General features: G+C 46.0%; 1 protein-coding gene across 4 annotated transcripts in view; it reads left to right on the forward strand.

Moving 5' to 3' along the window:
- The first annotated feature begins 506 nt into the window (after window positions 1–506).
- The window catches only part of RALGAPB (Ral GTPase activating protein non-catalytic subunit beta), a 64,609-nt gene continuing 51,785 nt past the window's right edge, over window positions 507–13,330 (forward strand). For 3 of the 4 annotated variants that reach the window (XM_082326024.1, XM_082326025.1, XM_082326027.1), the window contains exons 1-4: window positions 507–635; window positions 7,196–7,408; window positions 8,065–8,267; window positions 12,578–12,741. In XM_082326024.1, coding sequence (XP_082182150.1) covers window positions 7,226–7,408; window positions 8,065–8,267; window positions 12,578–12,741 — 550 coding nt within the window. In that variant the 5' untranslated portion in view covers window positions 507–635; window positions 7,196–7,225. Of the gene's footprint in view, window positions 636–7,195; window positions 7,409–7,503; window positions 7,536–8,064; window positions 8,268–12,577; window positions 12,742–13,330 lie in introns of those variants that run through there. The other variant, XM_082326026.1, reaches the window with a different exon arrangement.

Here is a 13,330-nt window from a genome sequence, read left to right on the forward strand (position 1 = left end):
GGGCGCGCTGCCGCTCTCGGCCCCCGGCGCGGCAGGGCTCGGGCTGGAGAAGGCCCGGCTCCGTCCCGCGGGGGCGGCGGCGGCGGCAGCAGCTCCGAACGTGCCCAGGCTGCTGCCCCGGCCCCTGTGCGGGGCCAGGGTGAGCCCTGACGGAGCCCTGCCCGGCGCCCAGAGGAGGGGAACGGGAAGGCGAAGGCGGCCCCGGGACCGAGGAGGGCTCGCAGCCGTGGGGCGGCCCCGGGGACTGCGGCGCGCGGGCGAGGAGGGCGCGGCCCCTTTAAGAGGAAGAGCGCGGCGGCGGCGGCAGGCGCGGCCGCGGCCGCCCCGCGCAGGCGCGCAGCCTTCCCCCGCGACTTATTCGGCGCCGCCGGCGGCGGGGGCCGCGTCCCTGGGTGGGGAGCCATGCTGCAGAGCGGCCGCGCGCATGCGCAGGGCGTCGCGGGGCCCGGCCGCCCGCCGTGCGCTTTGTGGCGCTGCCGGAAGCGGCCGCGGGGAGCGGGGCCGAGCGGAGCGGGGCAGCGCGGCGCGGCGTCTCCCCTGTGTCGCCTCGGCCGCCGCGGGCACCATGGAGCCGGCGGCCTGAGGGCGGAGCGGCCGGGCCCGCCCCGACATGCCCGCCGGGCCCTTCGGCGCAGGTAAGGCGGCCCGGGCCCTCCCGTGGCGGCGCTGCCCGCGCCCGGCCCGCTCCTGCCGCCGGCAGGGCCTGTGGCGGCGGGGCGCCGCCCGGGAGCCTCCGCCGCGCTGACCTCTGCGCTGCCCGCCGCGGGGCCGGGCGCGGCCGGGCCGGAGTGGGCACGGGGCGCGCTTGCCCCCGGGGCTTTCCGCGGTCGTCGCGGGCAGCGGCCGGCGGCCCGGCCGGCGCCGTGGAGCCGCCGTAGGGTGGGTGGGAGCGGGCCTCGGGGCACCGCTCGCACCGGCCCGCGGCCCTGGGGGCCTTCTCGGTCTGGGCCCCGGCCCTGGCGGCCGGTTTTGAGCCGCGTTTCGCGTCCCCGACGCGAACGGGAGGCGTCGCCCGCGGCTGGCGACCTCCCGTCCCCCTGTGCCGGGCCCGCGGGCGGGAGCGCGGCCTGACGTGGAGAAAAGTTTTTGCCGCTGTTTCCCTGCAGGCTTCCTTCCAAGTAAACCGGTGGTGCCTGCGTTCCTGGCTGGAGGTCTCCTGGGCTTTGCCGTCATTCTGCTTTCCCTTGCTTATTTTTCATGTCATTTGGTCCTCAGGGCCTGTGGGCGGTGGGTCAGGTTGCCTTTGGAAAGCGGTGAACAGCAGCAAAAAGCACAGCAAGGCTTGTTCCCCAGCGTGAGGGGACTGTCGGCTTCAGGAGACCCGTTCTTGGCTGTGCAGTTTGTAGAGTTGCAGAAAGAACTGGACTGAGAAAGAAGTGTGAATGTAAAATAAACCCATGAGTGAAAATTATTCTTGGTCTGGGTCAGGGAAATGCACTGTTTTGCGGTGGAATTTGCTATGTGTTTTTTGGTACGAGTGAGGGATGTGAAAGTTCCTTAAATTCTCAGATGACCTGCCTGGAAGATAATTTTCTCAACACTGCTTTTAGAGGCAAGAATGATAGTGAGAAGCGAAGTAGTACTGATGTCTGAGTAATGAAGCTTGAAAGCAGAGTAATAACCAAAACATACAAGAGCAACTGATGTTTTTGCTCTCTTACGGCTCTGTTAATCTTCAGATGTTACAGTCTGCAATCTTTAGGCAGCTTGCTTTGCCGTGGCAGGTGCCCTGCTCCCTGCTTTGGGACGGTTGGTGTCCAGGGCTGCTCCTGGGAACCAGAATGGCTGAAGTCAGTGGGCAGGGAGCGCTGGGGAGAGTGCGACCCAAGCACTTAAGGCTTAAATCGCACCTTATGTTGGAGACCCAGCCTTCCCTGTGTCAGGTTAATGTCTTGACTTCTGCTGCAGTTGGGTGATAAAATCAGACAAATTCATTTTCCCTGGGCAAGAGGAGCTGTGATTCTCTTCTCTTCTACTCGGTGGCACTGTGGCTGAATGGCCTGGGAAAGGATGACATGAGTTCCTGTTTTTTGTGGCCTGATCTCTTCCTGCCTTCAATCTAGACTTTTTTTTTTTTCCATTTAATAGTAATCCTGACATGCATCTCCATTTATTCTTCAACAAAATACTGAGTTAACAAAATACTAACTTTCTGCTAGTGTTTCTCTCAGGTGGGTCTTCTGTTTGGCTCTTGCCTTTTTTTATTTTTTGCTTGCTATCTGCTCTGTCCTTTACACATGGTGCATGCCTAGCCTGCCCGTTGGATGGGCTCCAAAGGTGAGCTGCCTGGAGGGGTCTGCACTGTTTTGGTCCTGGTGGGCTTAATAAGAGAGATGCTGAGTTGGTCTTGGCAAGATTGAAGTTGCTCTCTCCAGCAGAAACTTGGAGGGCAGAGGGGCAGCAGTGTCAGGGTGGGCAAGTGGGCACATGGCAGTTGTCCACGCTCAGGACGTTGTAGGCCGCAGCTGGCTTGAAAAATTGCTCATAAACCTCTTTGGTATGTGATCCGGGGTTGTAGCAAGAGGGCTTTCTGACAGTAACTGTTGCCTCTAGAGAGCAGATGTCAGTACTATTGGTGTAGTAGGGATCGTGTTAGAGAGAGGGATTACTTGTTTGCTGTGAAATACATATGAAGTATATCTAATATCCCAGAACTCTATGCTGTAGACCCTTTATGTTGATGCTTCTCTGCTTTAGGCTCTATTAGGTCTTCAGTCTTCCTTGGACATCTCTCTGCTGATGGTCTTTGCATCTACTGTGTTAATAACAATTGCCTCTGTTGAATTTTCAGCTCAGCCTCTGCTTTTTTGGCTCTGATAAAACCCGAGAAGCATCCATTTTTGGGACAGCTTGTCTTTGTGCTTGAAATCCTTTTGCACCGTAGGCAGACATTTCATTTTGCATATGAAGCTGCTGAGTACGAAGGGCTAAATGTTCATGTTTGCGCCCAACACTCCCCTCTCTCTGCACAGGCTTTCTGATGAACCGCTTCGTACACCAATATTGGTCCCCTCACCTCTCCTCTGCACACGCTCCAAAAACCCCACCTCTGCTTTCGGCTCTGAGCTCCTGCATATTCCTTCAAAGCAATTGCAGAATGTGGGTCTGTTACTTAGGTAATTCTCACTGTCTAACTCTTCTGATCCAGGAGTTTAAATACTTTGGCTGCAGCTGTTCATATTAAGTCTTCGGGGGCTGGAAATAGAACTTAAATATCTTTATTTTTGGAGTCTTATGGGCTCATTAGAAAGTTCTTTCATGCTCACCACCTTCTACAGTGTTTATGAACTGAGGATCTTTGGTCTTAAATGCCGAAACATCCATTTTCAGTGGTTTATATGGTGATAGCTACTAAAATTCCTAAGCTGAAATGGATCTGGAGGGAATATTTTGAAACCCAAGTTATTTATCACACGAAGGAATATTGGTAGTATGCTCAGATTCATAGTAGATGGTAAATATTTTAACTTCACGTCTCTCAGTTGTTCTGTCAGTGTTAATACTGACGATTTCTTTCCAGATCTGTCTTGTCTGTGAGAATTTGGGGATGTTTTATTTAGTGCAGCCTCCAGGAACATAAACATGACCCTTTTCCAAACTTGAGAGTATGTAAAACGGCTTGGTAAACTTCAGGGTTTTATTTATTCTTCTTCCCACCCCTCCTCTTAATTAGGTTGCCTGTCATTCTGAGAGTCCTTAGTGATTTGAACCTCAATAAGACATATATTTATGTGAAATATGAATATTCAACTGCATGAAACTTAGGAGATGTTATTTGGGCCAGTGAGAATGCTTTTTTGAAGCTGAAATGAAGAAGCGTTGCAAAAACAGAAGTAAAAATCAGGGTATGCTGTTTGCATGGTGTGACAGTAGCTTTTTTTTTTTCAATTTGCTGTTGCTGTTTAGGTATTTTGTGATAAATACAGCTCTTTCTGAGGGAGTGAGTCCTGCTTCTACGAAGTGTTAGGTGCCTTTTGTGTAAAGCAAGTTATAGAACTGTCAGTATGTTGAATCTATCAAAACAGAACACTGTAACAGATAAAATTGTGTGGGGAGACTTACCAGCCTTTTTAAACTTGTGTCCAGTTATAAGCAGCTGCATAGTAGATGGGTTTATCTATACCCCAGTCCTAACAGATGGCACCAATTTCCAATTCAAATGGCAGTTGAAGTGGAGTCTTAAATGAAAAGTGACTTCTAGTCCTTGCAAATAAAAACTTCTTACTTTAAATGTAGGGGGCAAATAAATCAATACCCTAGGAAATGCTGCCTCAAAAGGATTCCACATCTGAAGCAATTACTTGTTTCAGTATTCCTTGTATATTGATATGACTAACAGAAGATTTCTTTTATGGCAAGACCAAAGGAAGTCTTGAATATTAGTAAGATACAGATTTGACCATTAAATTTATGTATGAAGGTCAAGCAGCAGGCTGGGTGTATGTGGCACCAGAGGTTTTGGTTACTCTGTCCTGCTGCTAAACCTCTCTTAAAGGATAGACATAATATGCCACCTTTATCTGTTACAGATGTCAGTCCTCTCAGAAGTGTGGAAGGGTCACCCAAAAGAGCTTTGCATCTTCACTTCAGTATGGCAGGGAGCCGCACGAAGGCAGGCGCTTGCGTCCTCCCATTGCCTTGCCTAGCGCAATGAGGGTTTTCCCAAATGCAGCAGGATTTGGGAATCCTCGTCCTCTCTGATGGCTTTTGTCTTCTAGATGAGAAAGCTCCTACACAGGCGCTGCCTACAATTTGCTTGTGCTGTGCAACGCTGCCATGCTTCTGAGAACCCTGTTCTGGTATAAGGGCAGCCACAGTAAGTGTGCTTGCAGTTATCAGCATGCTGATAAGCTCCTGCCATGAGCTGTTAACTGCCAGTCCTTCAGCTGGAGTGTGGCAATGGAAAGTACATGCTGCTTTATCAGTTGAAATCAGTTTATTTAAACCAATGCTCCTCAAATGGTATTATGTGCTTCTGTAATGAACTCAAGTGTCAAATGGGAGGGATGGAGAGTGCCTTCGCCCTTCCCTTGCAGTGAGCAGCAAAGCTGGGGGAAGGGGCACGCTGCTCTGGGGGCAGAGGCAGTGCTGTGGGCCTGAGAGGGGAAGGGGAAATCTTGCAAAGTGGATGATATTTCACTTCTGTCCCTCCTTCTTCCACTCCAAACACAAGCTGGAGACTAAGGCAGTGTTTAGCTGGGACAAAAAGGGGAAGATGAAAAGGCCCAGTGGGTATAGCATATGAAGAAAGGGGAAAAGGTAGCGGTAGGGAAACCCATATAATAAGTTAAGCAGTGACTGAAGCCGTCACTAAGGATTGTGGGTCATGTTCATTTGGGGTTTTTTGTTTGTTCTTTTGTTGTGACTTCCCTGTGTCCCAAGAGCTAGTGTCTTGGAATTGTTGTTTTCCTCTAAGCCGAAGGGTTTTGACCGCAGTGGCACGCGCATTCCCCCTGCCACGGCCCCCAGAGGAGAGAAAATGCCTAAAGGATGGAGAGGATATGCTTCCTGCAGGCTGCGGCTGCTCTGATTAATTTGCTATCAGATGAGCACACGTGATTGCTGCCTCAAACCAGGAAGGATGTAGTTTGGAAAACCAAGATTTTGCTGCCTTATCTTTCCTCCTCCCTTGAAGGGAATCATCAGGCGTCTTACGTAGGTTTTTGGTGTAAATAAACACTTGGGGAGTAGCTTAATAGGCAGACCTGTTTAAATGGTGGCTTGTCCCTAGGAAGGTGTATTTCCAGGCCTAGCCTCTTGTTTGGTTTTGGGCCAAGGAATGTCTAAGGGAGGCATTCAAAACATTCCTTGTATAACTAACTGGATTCCAAAACATGCCAGCTAAGTGTAGTCGGCGAACGATCCTCGGAGTGCCGTTCATGACAGCTTGAGCTGATCTAAGCTGTGGCTGTTGAACAGGCCTTGCTTTTCTCCTGTGCCAACCCTGTTTTCCTTTTTTTATTGTTCACGTGGTTGGCTGGTTCAGATAACTAACAAAAGACTGCTGATGTTGGTTGGGGAGGAGGAAAGAGGGAGATCTGACGGCTTAGGCTGGTGTGGTATCACCTGCTTAAGCAGCAGTTTTAGTGTTGCTGTGAGTGGGTACAAAAGCCTGCTACTGCCAGAAGGGATGGATGCTCCTGCCACCCCTCTCAGCCACGTGTGCTCGCTGCTCCTTTGTGTTGGCACAGATGTTCATCTCACCTGACTAAGATCAGATCTTGATCCAGCTAAAAACTGTCTCAGCTGACAAAACATTTGTGTTGGCTTAACTTTCTGAATGTTTTGATGTGTAGATCAAAACTGGCAGCTCATGGCAGATCTCCTTGAGCTGCCCAGTACTGCCCGGTGAGACTGGACGGCAGTCCCGTGACTAGGTGCTGGCCTCGTCACACCGTGCCTGCCTGCGGCCTGGGGCTGCTTGCTCTGGCTGGGCTCCCAAGCTTGTTTCTGTACAGCAGGTAGGTGCTGTGTACGTGCTGATGGTGCAGCACGATCCACTGCTCTCGGGGCAGAAGGGCATACCCTGCCGCGCTTCTGGGCAAATGCTGGCTGAGAGTGACTGTGGAAGCATAGCTTAACTTTTGCTGCTTCTAATCTGCCTCTCTTGGTTGTGGTTTCACAACAATGCCAAAAATAACCCTCAAAACCCACCACTGCAAAAACATGGTTAGTTCACTGGCAGCTTGAGTCCTTGAGCTGGCTTAATCTGCAGTAAGGGAGAATGCACACGTGCAGTTGTGCTGGGAGTGTTGTTGAAAGAACTCTGTGCTTCTCCTGTCTAGTTCTGAGAGTGCTATCTGGGAAATTTTCTAGTGGCTTTTCTATCCTGAACCTTTGGGACAAATCTAGCTTAGGGAGTGACTGTGACTTTACAAGGATTTGAAATGCATTAGGGCATACCTAATTAAGTTTAAGTGTCTCAAATGGGCTGCTAGTCCCTAACTGAAACTTACTGTAATCTTTTAAAAAAAGAAGCCAAGTTCACAGCAATAATAAAAAAACCCAAAACATATTAAGGTTGAAAAACAGCTGTTGGAATCTCTTCTAGGTCTTCAAATGTATGACACGGACACATGCATCTTGCGTTTTCAAGGGTCTATATAATGGCAAACAACCTCAGTTTTGGTAACTCATGTCATAGACATTTCTGCTAACTGTGTCTTTTTTTTTTTTTTCTTCCTTACCCACCCAGGTTTTGTTTGGATTGTTGCATAGAGGCACTATGTACTCAGAGTGGAGATCCTTGCATCTTGTCATTCAAAATGATCAGGGTAATACCAGTGTACTTCACAGCTATCCTGAAAATGTGGGGAGAGAAGTGGCAAATGCAGTGGTGCGTCCTCTTGCACAAGCTTTAATTACATCATCTGTTGGGAGTGAGAGTTTACTAAAAACAGACAAAGAAGTAAGTGCATTTCCTTAGAGATCATAGTTTCCTTCATGCTTGAGTGGCGACTTAATAATTTTCTATGGCCTCTTTTATTTCTCTCTCTTTAATAGTCCAAGTTTTATGAAGTGTGCTATGTTTTTAGGTGAGTAATCTACATAAGGCTTCTATTAACAGCTAGTTCATAGCAACAGTGTACTTCATGACCTAGTAGTAAGTGTTTATCTGAGCTACTGTACCAGGAAGTTCAAGCTAAAGCAAAAAAAACCCAAACAAACAAAAAAAAACCCCAAACCAACAACAAAGGAATTTAGCAGTTAACACACAAAGCCTTTCTAATTACCTTCATTTGTAAAACAACAGTATGTGACTTTTTAAAAAGTCTTTGTATAGTACAAATATTTACTAGAATTTGAATATCTTCCTTTACATCAGCTCTTGTGTGTTCTGAAGAGCTCTCTCGACAGGTTAGACTAAAGAGATATGCCATTTATTCATAATCTCTGTAATGTCATGATATACAAATTAATGACTTGGTGTTTTCATGCAGTATATGTTAGAGTTGCCTGTACCACATAACTACTGTTATTTGGTTGAGTTAGGACCAATGTGCACTGACCATTGTTTACTTGCTAATATTTATTTCTTATAACTTTTGCTTTGTGTTTGGTTAGGTAAAATGGACTATGGAGGTGGTTTGTTATGGACTGACCCTCCCTCTGGATGGCGATACTGTGAAATACTGTGTCGATGTATATACAGATTGGATTATGGCTCTTGTATTACCTAAGGACTCCATTCCTTTACCAGTTATTAAGGAACCAAACCTTTATGTTCAAAGCATTCTCAAACATCTCCAAAATCTCTTTGTACCGAGGTGAGTGTTAGGGCTGGGACACTCAGGAGGCTCAGGAATTCAAAGCTATAGTCGGCAGGTAACCTGTCAAAGAGGCCTGGTGAGCCATGGAGGCTCTTGATTAAAATAAGACTGCTATCATTGCAAAGCTAGGAGGAAGGTCTCTCTCCAAACCCGTTTTGTAATTTTCAGTAGCAAATTCAGTTGTTGCTGCTCTGTTTAGGTAATTAGAATTACAGATCGTTCATAGACTTGAATGTTTACTGTTCTAAGAGCTTGAAGAACCATCCCTATTAGATGACTGGAGGGCGGGGGGAAAGGTTAAATAGCATCACTGTGACCATGTGCTTGGTATTGCGTAAAACTGAGATAACTAAGAGCACATCATGGCAATCCCATGCTTTGTTTATTCAAGACTTGACCACATTTCTGATGTGCTGGAGGATCTTGCAGTAACTGGCTGCTTTGTGCCTGCATCTTATTGCCTGTTAAATGGGCATAATTATGCTGACCATCTTTTGCTGGTAGTTTTGAAAGAATCCTGCAGAGGAGTGCTTGCTATCTGACAACCTGGTGTTACACAAGATATCCTTGGATGATAATGCTGAGATACATATGCTTCTAGGTCTTGGACAAAGTTATGTTGTCAGAGTGCTCAAATATCGTACTTGGTTCATCGTTTATGACAAGTTTACCTGCTGCTGTTGAATGCACGTGTTGGATAAGTAAGAGGAGATTATTTAATGGTGCCCTGTGAAATGGTACTTAAATATTAGCTACCTGAAATGCCTTCAGATCAATATTTAGTATATGTCTCTAAGTACTAGATCATCTCCTTTTATCAGTATTAATAATGTAGCACTGCAGCTGGCCTTCAAAGTGTTCTGCTGCACTTGGATCACTTAACTTTACCTGAAGGCTTTGTTCATAAAGGGCTTTGAATAATAACTCATACAAATGCAGATGAGGAGTTCATTCCTATTTATTGATTGCTTCAAAGTCTACCACTTAACCTTAGTTGTCATTGCTCTTAACCTGTATTGAAAAAAGTGTTTTAATTCCCATTAAAGGATGGTCAGGGCAACAGCAGAAATCTGAGGAAAGCACGCTTCTAGATTAGACTTCTGCAGAAGGTTGTCTCTAAGCTTTAATACATGCAAAATAGTCTACTGTCTGGGAACCTTTATTCCCTTGGCACAGCAGAGAATGAATTCTTCACTAGTCCATTAAATAGTTCTTGATATGATCCCGTGACTGCTTTCACACCAGGGGCCCTGGTAGCAGGCACTTCAGTAGTCCTGTTTCTTGTATGCTGTTGGCACAAGCTGCCCTTCCACCCTTCTCTCCCAGCTTCGTTGATGGAGCTCGATGCAGGGTGGTAGACTGCACGTGATGGTTGCTGAGTGAAATAATTAACATCCAGAGACAGGGCGGGCTGGAAAAGCATTATTTAAACACTTCCTCCTCTCCTCCCCCCCCCCTCGCCCCCCAGTCTAGCTGTTCTATTGTTTTTCTTTCAAAAGCCTCTGAGATGTATCCGAAACACTGTTTTTCACGGCTGTTGCTGTCAACACTTGATGTTCAAGTCCCTACTCTGTTTTCAAGAAAAAGAACTTAAAGTTCAAGTTTTGTCCTCCAGGGAGCTGTGTTCAGATTTCACTCCAGCAACAGGAGGACATTCTGTAATGGAAATTATATGCAGAACTGAGTTGTACACACCTTGCTTGAGTGAAAGCAAAGGCTCATATTCTTATGTGCCTGTGGAGGGGAAGAGGAGAATAATTTCTGGTTTTAACCAATTGATGCAGGTTGCTGGTGCTGGTGGGCTCCTGTAGAATACTTAGCCAGGAGCTCTTGTAGCAACCTGCATTGAATGATCTCCTGGAAAAATCTCCTGTTCTTGTGGTGAAAATACTAAGCCTTTATTATAAGCCTATGTCCTATGGAGGGTTGTGATTAAAATAGCTTCCTTCCTCATCCTGGTTTTCTGGAAACGATGTAGCTGTTGGTTTGGCTGCCTTAAAAGTGGTGGCCGAGAGTTGCGGTGAGGGTTTCAGACCCTGAGGAGGATGTGTAGTTGAGGCGTGAAATGTGGCAGCCTTAAGTGAGCAGTGCAACTTAAATAGCATCTCAGGAACATGCATACACCAAATACAAAGCAGGTGTCTATAAATCATTCTAGTTTGGATGCTCAGCTGAATCAAATGTTTACATGTACAGTCCTTGAAATAGTGTGGTGCTGAAAAATAAGAACAGTGAAAGATGGGTGAGTCAGGTTGCCTTTCCTCTGTCTGCTGGACTGACTAGAGAGAGGGTGCTTGCATCCTTCCCTCCAGCACCGACTTTCTGTCCACCTGATGAAATGAACACTTCTTTCCTTGATGCATTTGAGCAGTCCCCACGCAACCCCCAGGCTTTCCGTCTCTAGCAACCCCACGATATTCAGGAAGCCTTGCAGATTACTTAAGCAGCAGTGGTAGTTACTGCTGTCAGATAAAGTTTCAGTGCCACAAACTCTTCTTGGAAACACAGGAAGAAAATATGAGAACTCTCTCCTCTTGCCTCCCCAGGAGATGAGGTGTAGATACCAGGGTTGTCTGTGCAACTAAAATGTCTGGAATTGCTTGAGAGACCACGGAACACGTGACTGTCCAAGTGTCATAGACACTCTTTTGTAGTAACTTCTGCTTCTCTTATGAAATCATGAGAACAATTCCCACGCAAAGGAGTGTGGGAAAGAAAAGGCCAGGTTCTGTAGAAATGTAGACATGAGTCTGCAAAATGCTGCAACCAAAGCTTGCCGTTCAGTTGACTTCGTGGACAAGAGGAACTGATAGATGGATGGGGACTTGAGTTGCCTTTACTGGATTAGCTCAGAAGTATCTCGTTAGTCGTCTTGCATATGGACCTCCTACATGTAAGCCCCCTTCATATAGATTCCTTAAATCATTGGGGAGAGAAGTCTTGAAACAGGCTTTGAAACTTCAAGCCTATCAAGATTAAGGATATCTTTTGATTAAAGTATCTGCTCTGTTGTCACTTAGGGAAAAAATAGTGCTATAACCAAGGCCGGGCTTACTTGTTCCAAGCTTTCTTGTTCTACAGAGACTATCTGTTAGGATCTAGCGCTAGCACCAAGCAACCCACTGAAGCCTGAACTGTGACTAGTAGTTTGCAATTTTGGATTAGGTATTGTCTCTTTGTAATCTTGTTCCCATTACTGTAATACAACGATTATTCTATCAAGATAAGAGTTGATAGTATTTTTAAAGCTTGTCTGTCAATAAGTGATCTCAGCACGGGCTACTATTCTCTAAGAAAAGCAGATCTCTATCTAGTGGATCAGCATGTTCTTAAGATGCTTACTGTGCAACATGACTTGTCGGTTATACCACATTGAAAATGTTTGGTAGGAATCTGGTAATACTACTTAGTAGTCCAGTGGAAGGTAATATTTTTATGATTTTTTTGGTCATCCTTTCAGTAAGTGGTAGGAGGGACGAGGAAATGGCTTACAAGTTGCAATATGGCAATATGCAATATTGCACGCTCTAATTTGTAATCTCCTCTTTCACCCTTTAAGCTTTTAGGCTTCCTCAGCTTTGTTTACCAATGTCCTCAGTTACTGTCCAGAATGTTTCATGTTACTCTTTTGTACTCATTCTGCCTTGTCCAAACTAATTGATGGGAAGAGAGCACGCTGCTTTGTGCTGCTTCTGCAACACTTCATGTCGAGTGACTCAGCAGTGGCAGTGTGGAACGGGTTGTTACTATAGGGAAAACCTTGATAATATCAACTTGTTCCCTGTCTTCGTTATTTATCCCCTCTTCCTTTAGTCTGATTTTCCTATTTAATGACCCTCTTCTAGACTATTTTTTTTCTCTAAATACAAGGAATTGGGGGTAAGAGTTGGATCTACATATGGAAGCAAGAGGAGAACTAGGAAGAATTTAAATTAGTTTGCTAACAATATTTTCTCCTAATTTTGCCATTTTCCTTCTGAATTATGTATGTAACAATTAGTGATGTCTCAACTACATTCTCATTGTTCGGTCTAAGATAAATTCCTTTGGGATAATGGGTTGTGCTTGCTCCAGTTAGTGTTCGCTCTACGGCGGTGAGTTCTGTGTCATGTAGAGAAGAATGTTACGGTACATCTTGTACTCATTAGGGCAGAGTTAGGGTGCATAGAAGCATATTAGCTCGTGTTCTTGGCTCTCGTTCAATAATATTGATGTTTCCTCTTGTAATTGCTCAAAGTTCAGATTATTGTACGCATTGCTGTATAGTTCTCATTTAGAGACTCCAGTATTGTTTTCTTCTCTTGCAGGCCAGACCCAGGATCTAGTCAGATTAGACTGTGCTTGCAGGTTTTGAAAGCTGTCCAGAAACTGGCTCGTGAATCGACAATTATGGCAAGAGAAACCTGGGAGGTTTTATTGTTATTTCTTCTTCAGATCAATGACACTCTTCTAGCAGCTCCAACTGTGCAAGGTTCATGTTCAGCTTCCCATGTGGTTCAATTACTGGAAAAACCTTTGGCTCTGCTTGATCTTGAGCTGCCAGGGGGATGAGGGGAAACCTGTTAAAAGCTGTTAGTAGCCACCAAAGCGCAATAGCTCACTCATAATTCTGCTACACTACTCTGAAATAAAGCATTGTCAGAAAAGACCGAATGGTTTGGAGCTGAGTTCTCCTAAACATATTTTTGCAGAACAGTGACTCTGTACAGGAACAGTTCGTGGTGAAGGGTTTCAGATGATGTTGTTCCCTATTTGTTTCACTGAAACCCCTGTGTGTCTTGCTGTTTGGCCTGCCTACTGGAAAATAATATTGTCAGTTTATACCTATTTTTTTTTTTTAAAAAAGGCATCAATATAGAGTGCAATAGAAGACAGCCTGAGATCAGCGAATTCTCAGTGTCCCTTAGTGACGCATGTATGTGGCTGGGCTTTATACATTATGTTTGGCCTTGTAAAAAGGCTAATTGGCTGTAGGAAGCAATCAGGAATCACTCTTAAACAAAAAATGATGGAAAAAAAAAAAAAACTTAAGAATCTTTATGCACTTAAACTGAAATCTC

Source organism: Platalea leucorodia, assembly GCF_965183815.1.
Source record: "Platalea leucorodia genome assembly, chromosome: 13".
Taxonomy (NCBI): Eukaryota; Metazoa; Chordata; class Aves; order Pelecaniformes; family Threskiornithidae; genus Platalea; species Platalea leucorodia.